We start from the raw sequence: 17,048 nt of genomic DNA, 5'->3' as shown, positions 1-17,048 counted from the left end.
AAACAAAATATGACTTTGGTGAAAAGTGTGAATAGACTGAGGTTAGGGTTGAAACCTTGCAAGAGAGATTGAAAGAGTTGAAGCCTTGTGAGAGAGAGATTGAGAGAGACACAATATTATTTTCTTAAAATAAGTTTTATGGGCATATTCTGCTATTTGTTTGTGTTGAGCTGCTGCATTTAATTTATATAATATTTCTGATGTTATATGGAGAAATTTATACTTACCTGTTAATTTCCTTTCCTTTAGTCCTGCCAGGCCAGACCAGACCTGACCTGACAAATGGATAATATCCCCAATGCAAGCAGATACACAGAGACAGAGAAAAAAAGCGCAAAGTTGACTTTACTCCCCTATAGGAGTTTGAAACTACCTTTATCTCTTTAATGTCCAATGTCAAAGCTAAGATAACCGAAGGCAATTTGTTTGTTTTGGTTTCCAAATCACCACCACAACTAAAACCAGATGCAACCAAGAAACTTCACTCCATGGTCATTAACCCAGGAAGTAGATGATCCCTAGATTAGGCCAACTACTTTCAGAGTGCACAACATACTCACTGTTAGTTTTCTGAACTTGCCAGAATGAGAGCCCTCGATTGCTACAGCTTTCCTGGGTGGATTTCTGGACTGCTCTGGCAGGACTAAAGAAAAGGAAATTAACTGGTAAGTTTAAATTTCAACTTTCTTATCCTCCATGCCAGACCAGTTTGGACAAATGGGATGTACCCAAGCTCCACACAGACTGGACGGAGGAAGCCCCAGTAGCTCTCAGAACTCCTGTATGCAAGGCATAGCCTCTCCTGCCTACACATCCACATAGAGGAGCTAAGAGCAGGAATGCAATGAAGACAAGGGTGCTGTCTTGCCATTATCCTCTGTGTATCTGTGTTTACTGCTGAAGGGAAGCAGATATTTGAAAAGAAATGGATGTGCACTGTAAATAAAACTCTGAATCCTAGCCTTGACCACTTATTTACATTGTTACATATAGTGTCAGTTCAGTGATTTTTCTCTACGCTTGGCACAGACAAAACACAGTCTCCAGGGAAGAGAAAATAAAGTTTGTGAGGATGCGGCCTGCCAAGAAATTTGTAGGCAAAGCAGTGCTCTTAGAAGTGTGCACAAGAGCAAAGACAAATTCAGAAGGGTGTGGCTCAGGGAGCACACAGAAGTAAAGCAGTTGAAAATTTTTTCTATTGGGACACAGAAACCTGTGAAGAGGACCTGTCACGATAAACATTAGAGTACAGAGCACTGAGGAATGTAAAAGAATGTGGCTCCGGGAACACACAAAATCCAAACAGTTCAAAAGTTTTCAGTATAGAGAGGGAATTGGTTTAATGAGCCTGGCTGTAGGGCCAGCCATAAAAGTGTCAGGAATTAAACAAGCTAAAGAGAGTAGCTTTGCCTGAGATAGAGATAGAAGAAAAGTGAATAAGTTAAAGCTGGAAAAGCAGGAGTTTATTTTTCCTTTTTTTTTTTACCTTTGAAAAATAAAAGACAGAGAGAAGCAGTTGTGCACTGAGTTGGTTTTTGAACGGGTTATGGTCCTACAAGTAAAGCTGCCAGAGTTGGCTGTGTGTGTGTGTTTGAATAGAGAAGGGCCCTTCAGAATCAAGGAGTGCAGCTAGGTGGCGGAAGAGAAATCAGAGTACTTGGAAGAAGTAGAAAGCCATGTACTTTTGTGCGGTTGGACTTCTCACCTCTAGAGAACAGGAGGGAAGAAAGAACCTCAGGCTGGAAGTATGGAAGCTAGAGAAGCAAGCTATGGTAGTGGAGCCACAGAACCCACCCCCATGAGTCCAGGACAGGCAGAGAAGTAAATGCCTAGGGGCGGATTTTAAGAGCCCTGCTCGCCGGTGAGCCTATTTTACATAGGCCTACCGGCGCGCGCAGAGCCCCGGGACTCGCGTAAGTCCCGGGGTTTTCGGAGGGGGGCGTGTCGGGGGCATGTCAGGGCGTGTCCGGGGCGGGACTGAGCGCAGCGCCGTTTTGGGGGCGTGTCGGGAGCGTTTCGGGGGTGGGTCCGGGGGCGTGGTTACGGCCCGGGGCGGTCCGGGGGCATGGCCGCGCCCTCCGGACCCGCCCCCAGGTCGCGTCCCGGTGCGCTAGCGGCCCGCTGGGATTTACGCCTCCCAGAGGGAGGCGTAAATCCCCCGACAAAGGTAAGGATGGGGTTTAGACAGGGCCGGGCGGGTGGGTTAGGTAGGGGAAGGGAGGGGAAGGTGAGGGGAGGGCAAAAGAAAGTTCCCTCCGAGGCCGCTCCGATTTCGGAGCGGCCTCGGAGGGAATGGAGGTAGGCTGCGCGGCTCGGTGCGCGCCGGCTATACAGAATCCATAGCCTTGCGCGCGCCGATCCCGGATTTTAGCGGATACGCGCGGCTCCACGCGTATCTACTAAAATCCCGCGTACTTTTGCTGGCGCCTGATGCGCCAGCAAAAGTACGCCTATTCGCGTGGTCTGAAAATCTACCCCCTAGAGCGGCTGGATAAAGAGTACCTACAGTTGCTGGATGAGATAGATAAGATGCTAGCAGAGATGTCCCACGTGGTGGGCAAGTTGTGGCAACACACTGAAGAGATCACTGGGGAAGCAGAGAAGACACAGCAAAGCAAAAGACTGAGTTACCAGAGAGCTCATTGGGGAGCTCTAAAGAGTGGCCTGAGGCACCAAATGTTATGGTGCTTTTGCTTGTATTAACGGCATTTTCACATGCGTTAAAGGCGTTTTTGCATGCGAAAATGCCTTAACGCATGCGAAAACGCCATATAGCACTTTAATAAATGACCCCCATATTTATCTGGCTAACTTAATAGGGATATTTAGCGGCACAGCTGTATATGCCCGGCTATCAAGGAAAGGGAGGGAGAGAGAGAGAACCTCTTTATATGGCCTTCATAGCAGTCAACTATTTATATCACTATAGGAGGGCCAACTAATAACTTGAGGTGAGGTTTTGGTGGTGGTTTAGGGTTTTGGGGATGGTTTTACATGCAGAGTGAGACGTACGAACAGCACAGTACACTTCAGTGAAGATTTGATGTCATTTGGAGTGAGTAAAGTCTCACAAAGTTGAGATTTCTACAGTGTTCTCTCGCCCTAGCTTGATAGTACCCTGGTATAGAGCCCATCAAAAGAGGTTCTCGCTCTCTCTCTCCCCCCATCGCACAGTACAAAAATACCCTTCATTTTCATTAATCCCATCCCATTCCCTCTCCAGTCCCGCCCCTATGAAAAATTTGCATTTATGCAAAGCGATATCATTACTATCGCTTGCGTTATGGCATTAACGCCATAACACATTTTGATGAATGACCCTATAAGTTAGGTGGCTAACTCAGAATATTGACGTTATCTTCATAATTTATGCAGCTAACTCTGTTCCTCCCCAAAACAACTCCCATCCACCCTCAGAAAGCCCTCGACTTATGCATCTAGATTCTAGCATAACTCTTTTAATATCAACGGTTAGCCATTTAGACGGATAATGAAAAGTTATCTGTCTAAATGACTTTTGAATATCAAAACTATGTGCATAATTTTGGTTGGAAAAAGTATTTGAACAAAAAGGGGAGGAGAAAATCTCCACAAAACATCCAGTAGAAATGTATCCCATAAATATCTCTAATAATTTAACAAACATATAGCCCAATTTAAGCAATAGAGACAGTCATAAAGAGAGCCTCACTCTGCTTTATGAATAGAATGGTTCTTTAGTACAATGATCAGTCCAAATCAATAAATGTAGCATGTGCATGTTAGATAAAGCTTAGCTCATTTTATTGTCTCTCAACACACATGGAACTGGGTTTTATTGAAAACTGCATTGAGGGGGATCTGAAATAGCTTCTAGGGCTGGAAGTGTTCTTTCAGTACCTTTTCACCCACAGGTATTTACTAACAAGGAAGCACAGCACACCATTCATTGGCCTCTTGGCAGGGACAAATCACAGTATAGGACATACCAAGAGGACCCAAGAATTTCCAGGTCAGATGCTATCGCACGGTATCAACTCTAACCATTCTTTTCAAAAATGGAAGTGGACTATTATCGAGGAAGCCCTCCCCGCCTTTCTCCCCATTGTGGGGGGGGGGGGGGTTTGACAACATAGCCGGACTCAATTTTCATGAACATTTCTGAATATTCAGTTTGGATACTGGCCAACCTATTGGTTTATATGAAGAAATTGAATGGCACTCTTCTTTAATTTAATATACAATTCACTCAGAATTTTTTTTTAAAGTCACCACTTACGTATTATTGGGTGTTTGATTTATCGAGTGAGAATGCTGATTTTCATGACAGCTGATTGGTTATGTCATGTTTATATTTATGTACGGTTTCACTGTTAGTAAATACCTAAGGATGAAATGATGCTGAAAAAAAACACCTCCAACCCTGGAAGTATCATACATATAGATCTAAATTTAAAATAAATTCAGAATTATGGAACTCAGAGTAAATGATTTCTTACATAGAGTAAGACAGCTGGGAGAGGAGTGTTCCTCTGGATATTGATCATAGAGAAGATCTTAGGCCAATATCCCTCCCTTGAGGCCACAAACAGAGTCCTGTCAAAAAACAAAAAGAAGTATTAATTTCAATCTAAAAGGAAAGCAAGACTGAAAAATACCGGAAAACCCACAAAGACTTAGGGCTCGATTCACTAAGTGGTCAATATTCAAAGCCATTTGGGTAAACAGCATTTTATCCAAGGAAAATTGACTTTTTGAATATTGCCCATCCTCAGCGAGGATAAAATTAGGTGTATTGAGAACCATGTGCAATTTTATCTGCATAGATTAGAGGTACATAAGGCTGGGGTTAGGTTGTGGGAGGAACGAAAGTACGGAATTTTTGATTTTCAAAACTTTACCCATTGATTTTTGTCAAAAAGAAACAGAAACAGATTTCTGCAAGTACTTTTTCCTTAGGCAATAATCAAAGCAAATTACCTGCATAGTTTTTTGATTATGTCAAAAGTCATAACAGAAAACTTTTAGCTAGAAGACTTGGTCATCAGAGGCATTACTCTGGGAATTTATATTGAAAGGAATACCATAGTTAAATGCTTTCCAGGATTCTAAGCTGGTAGAAATGCAAACAAGATAATCAATACAATTAAAAAAAGGAAGGACTCTAAAATAGATATTCTCATCCATTTGGGAGACCAATGACATGCTAGAAACAGCATTCATAAGAACATAACAACTTGCCATGCTGGGTCAGACCAAGGGTCCATCAAGCCCAGCATCCTGTTTCCAACAGAGGCCAAACCAGGCCACAAGAACCTGGCAATTACCCAAACACTAAGAAGATCCCATTCTACTGATGCAATTAATAGCAGTGGCTATTCCGTAAGTAAACTTGATTAATAGCAGTTAATGGACTTCTCCTCCAAGAACTTATCCAAACCTTTTTTGAGCCCAGCTACACTAACTGCACTAACCACATCCTTTGACAACAAATTCCAGAGCTTTATTGTGCGTTGAGTGAAAAAGTATTTTCTCTGATTAGCCTTAAATGTGCTACTTGCTAACTTCATGGAATGTCCCCTAGTCCTTCTATTATTCGAAAGTGTAAACTACCAATTCACATCTACTCATTCAAGACCTCTCATGATCTTAAAGACCTCTATCATATCCCCCCCTCAGTCATCTCTTCTCCAAGCTCAACAGCCCTAACCTCTGCAGCCTTTCTTCATAGGGGAGCTGTTCCATCTCCTTTATCATTTTGGTTGTCCTTCTCTGTACCGTCTCCATCGCAACTATATCTTTTTTGAGATGCGGCGACCAGAATTGTACACAGAATTCAAGGTGCGGTCTCACCATGGAGCGATATAGAGGCATTATGACATTTTCTATTTTGTTAACTATTCCCTTCCTAATAATTCCTAACATTGTTTGCTTTTTTGACTGCTGCAGCACATTGAGCCGACAATTTTAAAGTATTATCCACTATAATACCTAGATCTTTTTCCTGGGTGGTAGCTCCTAATATGGAACCTAACTTCGTGTAACTACAGCAGGGGTTATTTTTCCCTATATGCAACACCTTGCACTTGTCCACATTAAATTTCATCTGCCATTCGGATGCCCAATCTTCCAGTCTTGCAAGGTCCTCCTGTAATGTATCACAATCCACTTGTGATTTAACTACTCTGAATAATTTTGTATCATCCGCAAATTTGATAACCTCACTCGTCGTATTCCTTTCCAGATCATTTATAAATATATTGAAAAGCACTGGTCCGAGTACAGATCCCTGAGGCACTCCACTGTTTACCCTTTTCCACTGAGAAAACTGACCGTTTAATCCTACTCTCTGATTCCTGTCTTTTAACCAGTTTGTAATCCACGAAAGGACATCGCCTCCTATCCTATGACTTTTTAGTTTTCTTAGAAGCCTCTCATGAGGCAAAAGAGAGTGATTTCCACACTGGGGAAGTAGAATGGGCACATAGCAATAACTATTTCCTTTTCAGAAGTGTTACCTGTTCATGGAAAGGGGAAGGAAAGCCTAAGCCATATAAATAATTTCAATGCATGGCTCATAACCTGGTGTAAGGAAGAAGGTTTTGGATATATTGGCAGTTAAGTCCACATTTGAAATGATAAAAGCCTGTATGGTAAAGATGGCTTACAGTTGTCTGTGGCAGGAAAAAGGATCCTAAGTGAGAAATTCCAATCAAATGTCATCAGACATTTAAATTAGAGGATGGGGTGACAGAAAGAAGCTGGAATGTCACCCCTGACAAAGAGAAGAAGTGAAAGGAGAAATTAACTAAATTCAACTCAATAGGGCAGAATTGTGTCCAGGAAGAGCAGCAAACTAAGGGCTTGATTCATCAAGGTATTTTCCCATAGACACAGAATGGGAGAAAAGCCTTAGTGAATCAGACAGTAAGGGATAAAAGTTGGAAAGCTATTAGCACAAATAGTTGTAGTCTGAGCATTAAAATTGTTGTAGGAATGGACCCTTGGACCAAGGTTGGAGTTGGCTTAACCTGCAAGAAGGAGCCCTACAGATCCCCACTATAGGCAGGCAGAGCTGGCTGAATCAGAGGCCCAACTGGAGCTTCACCAATACTAGTCCTTATTCCCCTTAGGTTGAGCTCTTGGGTGCTGGGGCCAGCTAGACTTAGATGTGGGCCTCTGTGGAGGTGAAGATCCATGGCGAAGAATAATTTGCAGGCCAGAACAGAGAAGACAATAGAGTCAGAACAAGCAGTGGTCAAGGCAGGCGGAAGACAAAGCAAGGTAAGGATCAGGCTGTGGTCAGTGGCAGGCGGAGTTCACATGGTGTTGTGGTTCAGGCAGTGGTTGGGGCAGGCAGAGTTCAGTAGGTACAGTAAATAAGCAGTGGTCAGTGGCAGGTGGAGGTCAAGCAGTGTCAAAGTCCAATCCAAGGTCAAGCCAGAAGTCTGATCCGAGGTCAAAGCCAGAAGTCCAATTCAATGAGACAAGGAACGAAGAGGAAGAAGGACGAGGGGGCCACAGGAGCAAGATGAGACGCTGGAGACAGACAAAGGGGAGTCTGACCATGAAGACAAGAACTCAGAACACAAACCAGACTGCCAAGGAACCAGGAACAGGACACCAGAATTCAGGAGCAACACACAGTGGAATCAGGGACCAGGAATCAGGAGCGCATAGGCAATGCACTACCCAAATGGAGTTGACCTATTCCCAAGGCAAGCATCTATTGCAGCAGAGGCCTTAAATAATCCCCGAGCAGTGATATTATCCAAGGTCACCACTGGTCTGTTCCCACCACCAGCCCTTTAAGAAGGTCATGGTCAGGCACATGCGAGCCGGAACTTTTGGCCAGCTTGGGGGGGCCTCCTGACCCCCCCAAGCTGGCCAAAAGTTCCTTTTGGGTCCAATGAGGGTCCCGGAGCGAACACGTGGGGAATCACGTGACGTCCGCGTCACTCCGACGTGACGCCGACATCACGTGCTCCTCGCAAAGGAATACAGAAATGGCGTCCTGACTCCCCGCTGGACCACCAGGGAGTTTTGGTAAGTCTTGGGGGGGGATTAAGGAGGGTGAGGGGTTTAAATTTTTATTTAGGGAACCGGTGCACGTTTGGACATAGCCTCAACTTATGGAATTCTGTATATGTCCATATTGGCCGAAATTGACCCCCCCCCTTTCGACTTATGGACTTATGAACATAAACTTTTTGTCTGCACATCCCAGAGCTACATTCTTCAGTTATTAAAAAAAAAAAAAAGAGGAAAAAGAAAAACGAATCAAGCATGGTGAGTAGTTTGGATTGCTGAAATGTGACTGCATTACCCTTACCTGGACGCACCAAAGCTTCCACTATTTAAAGTCCCAAGGCAAGACAAGGCCACCAAGACAGGAAGGACTGAGGCTAGTCCTTTGAAGGCTTGTTCAGCAAAACTCTAGAGAGAGAAACATGGGAAAGCTTCCGTCAGCTTGATTTTATAAATGTGTTATAGAGAACTGAATTTTCTCATGCCTCCATCTCTTCAATCCTCTTTTAATAAATCTACACTGAAGCTTTTCATAACCTTATGATTAAATCCCACAAAAGCATTCAAGCTCATGGTTTTCATCACATAAACATACAGTAGTAGATATATCTTGCTTTTTTTTTTTTTTTTTTAAACATTTTCAGGTAAACTAAAACTCTTTTTGTATGGAGGCGATGTAAGTCTTAAATTTAGGATCCTGATGACCACAAGATTTGTGGTTTCCACAGCCAGCAGCGATTCATTACTTTTTGTGTAAATAAAATCCACAGAAGTTCTCTAGAACAGTGCTTCTCAGCCTTTTTTATCTCGTTGCACACTTTCAAGTTTGCTCAGTCCTTGTGGCACAACAAACTTTGGGGTAGATTTTCAAAGGGTTAAGCGCGTAACCCTTAAAAAAAAACAAAAACCCTGTGCGTGCTGAGCCTATTTTGCATAGGCTCGGCGGGGCGCACAAGCCCCGGGCCGTGCATATGTCCCGGGGCTTTCGAAAATGGGCGGATCGGGGGTGGGGCCAGGGCGTTCCCAAGTCCTCCGGCACAGTGGCTGTGCTAGAGGTTCACGCGCCGGCAGCTGGCCGGCGCGCGCGAAAGTTACATCCATCAAATAAGGTAAGGGGGGATTTAGGTAGGGCCGGGGGGTGGGTTAGATAACGGAAGGGAGGGGAAGTTGGGGAGGGGGGGGCGGGAGGGAATGGAGGAAGCCTGCGCGGCTCGGCACGTGCAAGTTACACAATTGTGCACCCCCTTGCGAGCGCCGACCCTGGATTTTATAACATGAGCACTTCATTTTGATGGGAGAGGGCAATTCCAATGGTCTGTCTCCATGGAAAATTATACTAATCCTCTCAAGTTATGACTAAAAGCACATTCTTCAAGTTCTGTTACCACAGAATATTTCTGAGCCCAATACAAAAGCATCCATGTTGGTGGGTATGTCCTGCATACAAGAGGATTAATTACATACCAGAAGAAGTTCAAATTAGCCAACAAAATCCAACTATTCTCATGTGAGAGACATGTCCAAGTCAGGGATTTTGAACCATGTCCCAGGATATTTTATACTGATGCATTATTAGAATTCACTATACTGCAATACGTTTCCATTCTTTGGAGTCTCTGCTTGATTTTCTTGCTCAGTGTGTCTCTTTTTTTTTTCATTCACTGATCTTCTCTATATTCCTATTTTTGCTTTTCCTTCTCTCTCTGGTATCTTCTTTCTTTCTTCTGTCTCTTTCCTTCAGAGTGGATATTTTAATACTTTCTTTTCCTTCAATCTTTCTGTTCTTTTCTTGATGCTCTCTCCTTTTCTCATTCCTCTTCCTCCTCTTCTCTCTCCTTATCTCCCGGGATTTCCCCGCCCACAAATCCAAGCTGTTCTCTCTCACCACTCATCAGTGGTTCTGAACCTTTTTTCTGTCGGGACACACCTGACAAATGGTTCTCACATGCGTGACACACTGAACACATGACTATCATGGGGATAAATGTAAACATGTACTCTGCATCCACAGGAACACCCCCGACCCCCAGGATTGAACTAGGACATTTCCCGTACAACTCACCATAGAAAAAAGATGTTAGGTTCCAGTGCCATCTCAATAATAGCAACACTAACTCCCTCTACTACTAAGCACAATAGCCCTGCTCACACACACACAACCAACCTTCACCAAATACAGAAAGACCACAAATTACAAATATGAAGACAGAAATCAGAATGGGAAAAGCCACTCTGCATGCTGTGTAAAACTGGAGAAATGGAAACTGAAATTTAGCACCTAACATACTCCCAGGATCTGCAATAATGCACACAAACTAATTTGCACAAAGTTACACCAGTATTATGGAGCACACACAAACAGTAATAACCCTGCCTATGAAAAGGCAACACTACAAAAATTATACCAGGTCGTAATACACCTCCTATTAGGAAAAAAGAACAGGCCAAGTTGTTATAGACCCCCTAACACAGAGACTACAAGCTTGCTGAATACCCTTACTTTGGTCCACATGCAGAATATAAACAGACCCTCACCAAAAAACAGAATAAAGTGGCCATAAAGTTAATGTTTTTGTTTTTCCATTGTTGCACTAGATACAGAGCATGGCTTCTTGATGGTTCCAGTTCAGTTTTTATCTGCACATTTCTAATTATACATCCAATAATTAAAAACTCATAAATTATTAAAAATTATCCAAACATCAATAAAATATTTTGAAAACAGCAGACACATCACATAATACCCAATAAATAAAATGGCAATCAATCAAGAAAAATAAACTTAAAAAGCCACCTTTATTTACCCTCTCCAGCAACTCTCCTACCCCTTTCCCCTGCAGACTAATAGCACACACCAGAAGCAGCAGTGGCTGCTGAAACTCTGTCCTCATGGTGTTCTTTCTTAGAGTCCACAACCAGTCTCTCTCTCTTTCTCTCTCACACACACACACACCAGTTAGACCCTATGACCAATCTCTGTCTCTCACACACCTGTCACCTTCCTGACCAATCTCATTCTCTCACATACAACGGTCCCCTCCCTGACCAGTCTCTCTCTCACACACACACCAGTCACCTCCCTGACCAGTCTCTTTCTCATTCCGGTCACCTCCCTGACCAGTCTCACTCTCTCATAATACGCAAGTCACCTCCCTGGCCAATCTCTCTCTCTCGCACACACAACAATCACCTCCCTGACCAATCTCTCACGCACACTCACAACAATCAACTCCCTGACCAATCTCTCTCACACACACACACACTCACAACAATCAACTCCTGACCAATCTCTCACACACACACACACTCACAACAATCACCTCCCTGACCAATCTCTCTCACATACACATACATAACAATCACCTCCCTTACCATTCTCTCTCACTCACATACCAGTAACCTCCCTGACCAGTCTCTTTCTCACATACCAGTTACCTCCTGACCAGTCTCTCATACACACACACCAGTCACCTCCCTGACCAGTCTCTCACTCTGTCACCTCACTCTCTGTCATACCAGTCACCTATCTGACCAGTGCTCTCAATCTCTTACACACATGCACTCAATCACATACATGTTCTATCTCGCACATATGCAATCAATCACATACATGTTTCTCTCTCTCACACCCACTCTGGCTTGTTCTCTCAATCCCCCTCCCCCCCAGCACCAATGGCAGCTGTAGCAGCAGCATCTTCCAGCCCTCACAACCCAAGATTGAAGAATACCATTGGTCACTGGGGCTAAAGCAGCTCTGCCTCCTCTTGTTGATCGCTGGCTGATCATTTTGCATTGAACCCCCACTGCTCCTATTGTGATTGTCGGCTGCTGCTCCAGGCCGAAGCTGCTGCTGCTATTTTTTAATGCAGCATCGCCCTTTCTTCTTCCCGCACACCCCACTGTATGACACTTCCTCTTCTGAGCCAGGAACGGGAAGAAGAAAAGGCCATGCTGCAGCTTCTAATGCTGCTACCGTTCCCGGATGTACTAATAGCCCAGGCGACAACGCAGCAGTGGAAGAATGCCTTTCGCTGGGGTGGAGGAGAAGGAGCAGAGAGTAGCCGGGTCAGTGGGACCGTAAAGTGCACGACACACCTGGTGACACACCAATCGAGAATCGCTGCCCTAGAGGAAAGGCAAGATAGAGGAGAGATGATGGAGACATTTAAATATTTCAAAGGTTTCTATGCACAGGAGGAGGGCTTCTTTCAACATAAAGGAGGCTCTAGAATGGGGGGGTCATGGGATGAGGGTGAAAGGGGGTAGACTTGGGAGTAATCTTAGGAAATATTTCTTTATAGAGAGGATAGTGGGTGCATGGAGCAGCCTCCCAGTGGATTCCATGCTTTCTTGATTTCAGATACAAAAACAGTATAGGGGATGAGCAGACTGGATGGGCCATCATGTTTCTATCTAAGTTGGTTGAGAGCTGGGAGAAGAGTAGCTCCCTGGCCTCATCACTATGCCAGAGGAATCAGGAAGAATGTGCACTTAAGCTTTAAACTTCTTACTCTAGCTTGAAATTTTTTTTTTTATTCCATTTCATAATTCGTTGTTTCTACTAATTCAGTCCCCATCATCTGCAGAATTTCTGGGAATTGGAGCCCTGTAGGGGCCATGTAAGCAAAAACATGTTTGTGCTTTGACCTAAAGAAACTATCAATAGTGTTGTAGACTGGGAAAAGTAATAACAGCCCCAGAGAACTAGATAAGTAGCCAGATAGCAGCACGCATCTGATTGGGCGAGTCCTGACTGGGCTTTGCTTTAACCTCAGAATGAAACCCTTGTAAACTGAGAAGTCTGTGAAAGCAATAGCTCTATACTATTAAGGGGAACAAAAAGGGATAATTGACTATACAAGCTATGTATTGGCACTAATTTAGAGTAACAGAGAAACTATACATCTTATTGTAAAAATGTAGTCACTTTCTAATTCTAAGTAAAAAAAAATAAAATAAAGTGGACTGTGGCTTATTTTTATATTAAATGGAGCTCTCTCTCCACCCTCTATCCCTCAATGGACACAGATTCCTGTGTCTGTCTCCCATCAAACAAAAAGCCAGGACCATATATTACAATTACTAGTGTAAACCATTCAAACACACATATTACACGTGAATTAACAGCATTCATAGGTCATGAAATTGTGGGACAAATGTAATTAAAATCAATATCAAGATTACCTATTCCATTTTTAATTCCACATCTATTTTAGAGCTTTCTAAACCCAATAGTACATGAGCCTCTAATGTCTTTTGAGATCTACATCAGTTTTAATCTGTTTAATTTTACCACTATGTTGTATCTAATACATGAAAACAAATATTTACAACTCACCACAGCTACAGCTTCCGAGGCCAGAACACTCTCTGTTGTCAGAACAGTATAGTAGGAAACGTTGGTGAGAAGGTACCCTATGATAACGGTCACCACAGATATAATTACAGCCAATGGGATATTTCTATAAAAAACAAATAATAACGATGATCTATTTTTCCCTAAAGGTGTCTGCTTTTTTATAAGTAGCTATATAATTAGAATTACTTGTTCTAACCATTCTTCTTTACAACATCATTAACTTTACTAACCATTATGAGGCCAATATTCAAAGGCATTTAACCAGACAACTTGAGTTATCCAGCTAAATGCTGACTACTCAATATCTCCAGCACTTATTCGGGTGTTTCAGGGGTGTTCTGGGACAGAATGAGAAAGTGAAGTTGCTTACCTGTAACGGGTATCCTCCATGGACAGCAAACACACAGCCACACAACATGGGTGAAATCATCCAATGGCGCCTAGTCGGGCAGGGCCGGCTCTAGGGCAAATGGCACCCTGGGCGAAAGGCAGCACCCCCAGGCTTCTCTTCAGTTGCAGTGGGATGGCATCCACCATTGCCACAGTGGGATGGGATTCGCTGTAGCCACTGGACCTCTCTTTGGTTGCAACAGGATGGAATCTGCTGCAATCACACCACTGGGAGATGGGTACTACTGGCAGTGCACCTCACTTCATGGCACCCCAGCTTGGCCACCTCAAAATCCGACCCTGGAAACAGACCTTGTCTTTCTCCCAGCTCAGAAGTTTTATTAAAATGCCTTCTGAGCAAGTGTGGGACTTCTCACACTAGTGCCACCACACACTCACACCTCTTCCTTAGTCTATGTGCAAAGCTGAGATAACAATCCCAGGCAGGCAAGAGGGTTTGTGTGTGTGTCCATGGAGAACACTTGTAACAAAGTAAGCAACTTTGCTTTTCTCCATGGACAAGCACAACAATTCAGCCACACAATAGGGAAGGGGTGGGCAAACCTTTTTGTGCTGGGGTCATATTAGAAGTTATCAACCACAATGAGGGCTGGGGGGGGGGGGGGGAGAGGGGTTTCCCCTTGGACCACCTCAACATGAAAACCAAACTCCCAACACTTGCTGCAGGCATTTCAGAATCCAGCAGGCTTAAGCACCATCATTTTAGCACCCAAGGAGCCCCTTCAACCATGGATCCCAGCCGCTAACAAAATCAGCAAGACCTTCAACCTACAAGGCGTTTTCCCGGCTAGCAGACTACCTCATTTCTGTCACAAATGCAGAACATAGACTCTCACCAAATAAGAATAAGGCCATAAAGTATAAAACAGAAAGATGCAGACAAAAAAACTAAACTGGAAACCACTACAAGTCAGTGCAATAATACATAAATAGAAATATCACAATTCCTCATAAAACAAAATCAAGAAATATAAAATCAGTCATGATATATTAATAAAAATATTTCAAAACAGATGAGGAGTAGAACATATAATAATTAAAAGGAATAAGGGTAAACAAAGTTAAACATTTTTCAAAAATCTATTAAATATTTCAAAACAACAGATATATCAAACATCCAATAATTAAAACCAATAAGAATAAAATTCCCACCTCTCCATACCTAGGAACTTTTGATTTCCAGTCACCCTGTGATTGAAGTGGATTAGTGGAGGGGAGGTGGGGGAACACACAAACTTTCTCCTCTTTTTCATATACACACTCACATTCATCTACCCTTCTACCCTCTCTTCTCAGTACTCTCCCTTCCCCTTCCCCATCCCTCTCACTCACCTTTCATTCGTTCATCCCTTTCCCTCCACTCTCAGTCAGTCACTCACCCTTACAATCAATTCCCACTCACCCTCACTCCCTTCTCTTTGTGTCATTCACCCTTTCCTTCCCTCCCCCTCTGTCACTCACCCACCCTTTAATTACCTTCCCTCATTCTTACCCTCTTCCCTCAAAGTCAGGCTTCCTTCCTTCCCTCTGTCAGGCTCCCTCCCTTCCCTCTCAGTGAAGACTCCTTCCCTCCCCAATCCCTCCCTTCCTTGTCAGTCACTCTCTTTCCTCCCTTTCACTCCCTTACCTTATCTCTCCCTTCCCCTTTCACTCCCTTCCCTTCTCTCCCCTCAATAACTCCCACCCTTACCCCCCTTCCCTTCCTCAGCCCCTTTGACACCCCCCCCCCCCCCCAAATTATGTGACTCACCCTTCCTGCTTGCAGTATCATGGCATGTCTCTCCACTGTGCCGCTCCTCTTCTTACTGGCGGGATTTGGGAACCTCACCAGCACGTCACTCCACGGCACCACGGTGCAGGACAGGCCCTGTTCTTACCTCCCACACAGAGCAGGCTGCTTATAATGCATTTGTTATCTATAGGTGAGCTGGATAAAATTTAGCAATGGGCCAGATTTGGCCTGCAGTCCATAGTTTGCCCACCCCTGCAATAGGGGACTCCTGAGCACAGGATTGCATTAGACTAGTACTCTTTTTGTAAACCACCCTGCCTGGGCAAGTTTCTTCTGCTATGGTGTCTGTATATAGGCCGAGGGTATATAAGGCAGAGACTTATGCTGGAGCTGGCAGGGGACAGTGTCAGAAGCCCTTTCTCCAATTGGGTGCTGCAAGTGAGGGGACTGGACTCCACCCAATATCATCTCCCACAGGTAGGGAGGGAGAGTATGGGGTAAAAGAGGGAAAAGGGAGGAGGAGTACTGAATGTCTGGATTTCTTCTGCTGTATAGTAAACAAGATTTATTAGCAAGAACAGCAATAAAATGCAAAGAACCATAAACAATGTTGATAACAATACTGAAAATACCTTGTATATACAAGATGTTTTTATATGCACTAAAGATGCAACTATTCCTGAGATGGCAGTATGTCCATGGTCCTTCAATCAAGAATGACTGTTCAAGAATAAAACTGTCAGATAAGTATTCTGTAAGTACATTAAAATGTTAAGTATTATCCCAAAATATGAACAGTAGGTTCAAGAATGGAATGCTTTGTATTCACTGTCCTTTTGCAGATATCCCTTTCCTGTTGCCAAGCTGTAGCAAAAAGGTAAGTATTTTTTACTTTAAGACTGTAGCTGTGTCTTGTTATTCGTGTTTTCCTTTATTAAATCTTTTCTACTTGGAGTTCTCTTGTGGCTGTCTCTTTCTTTATGTAGGTGTACACTCTTTGAGCCTGTGTCTTTCCTGTGAATTGGTCTACTTAGACTGTAGGCTGTGATGCAAGTATACTTACTCAAAGTCTATAGCTTGGTTTCTTTGTAATTGATTCCTGTATTTTGATCTAGTATTTTGGTTCCCTTCAGGTCCTGCAATCAATTCAGCTACTGGATCGGTGATTTTTAGATCTTCTTTCTTCAATGTGTTACCTATGCTTTAACTAAACAAAATGGGGAGGGACTCACTACACTCTCCACGACAATTTTCCGAAGGATTACTTAACTGAACTTTGGATGAGTTCTGAGAACAACCCTATTCTTGAATATTTGGGTGTAAGAAGGGTAGGTTTCTAGTGCCTGTAACTCACTCTTCTGGCTGATGTTACTGCTATTAAAAATAGTGTTTTCCATGTAATGAATTTCATCTCTGCAGTAGCCATTGATTTGAATTGTGCCCGCATTAACATTGTCAACAGTATATTCAAGTCCAACTGAGGCAGTAGAGTTTTAATTGAAGGCTTTAGGTTATAAAGACCTTTCATGAGTTTTGCTA

General features: G+C 43.4%; 1 protein-coding gene across 1 annotated transcript in view; it reads right to left on the bottom strand.

Annotated features, from left to right (window-relative positions):
• LOC115089385 (cystine/glutamate transporter-like) overlaps positions 1 to 17,048 on the bottom strand; it is a 103,003-nt gene that overhangs the window by 31,212 nt on the left and 54,743 nt on the right. The window contains exons 8-10 of the mRNA XM_029597478.1: positions 13,346 to 13,469; positions 8,312 to 8,415; positions 4,479 to 4,575 (exon numbers count right to left, since the gene is read on the bottom strand). Coding sequence (XP_029453338.1) covers positions 4,479 to 4,575; positions 8,312 to 8,415; positions 13,346 to 13,469 — 325 coding nt within the window. The remainder of the gene's footprint in view (positions 1 to 4,478; positions 4,576 to 8,311; positions 8,416 to 13,345; positions 13,470 to 17,048) is intronic.

This window comes from Rhinatrema bivittatum, chromosome 4 (genome assembly GCF_901001135.1).
Source record: "Rhinatrema bivittatum chromosome 4, aRhiBiv1.1, whole genome shotgun sequence".
Lineage (NCBI taxonomy): Eukaryota > Metazoa > Chordata > Amphibia > Gymnophiona > Rhinatrematidae > Rhinatrema > Rhinatrema bivittatum.
This window is presented reverse-complemented; position numbering and strand designations above follow the sequence as displayed.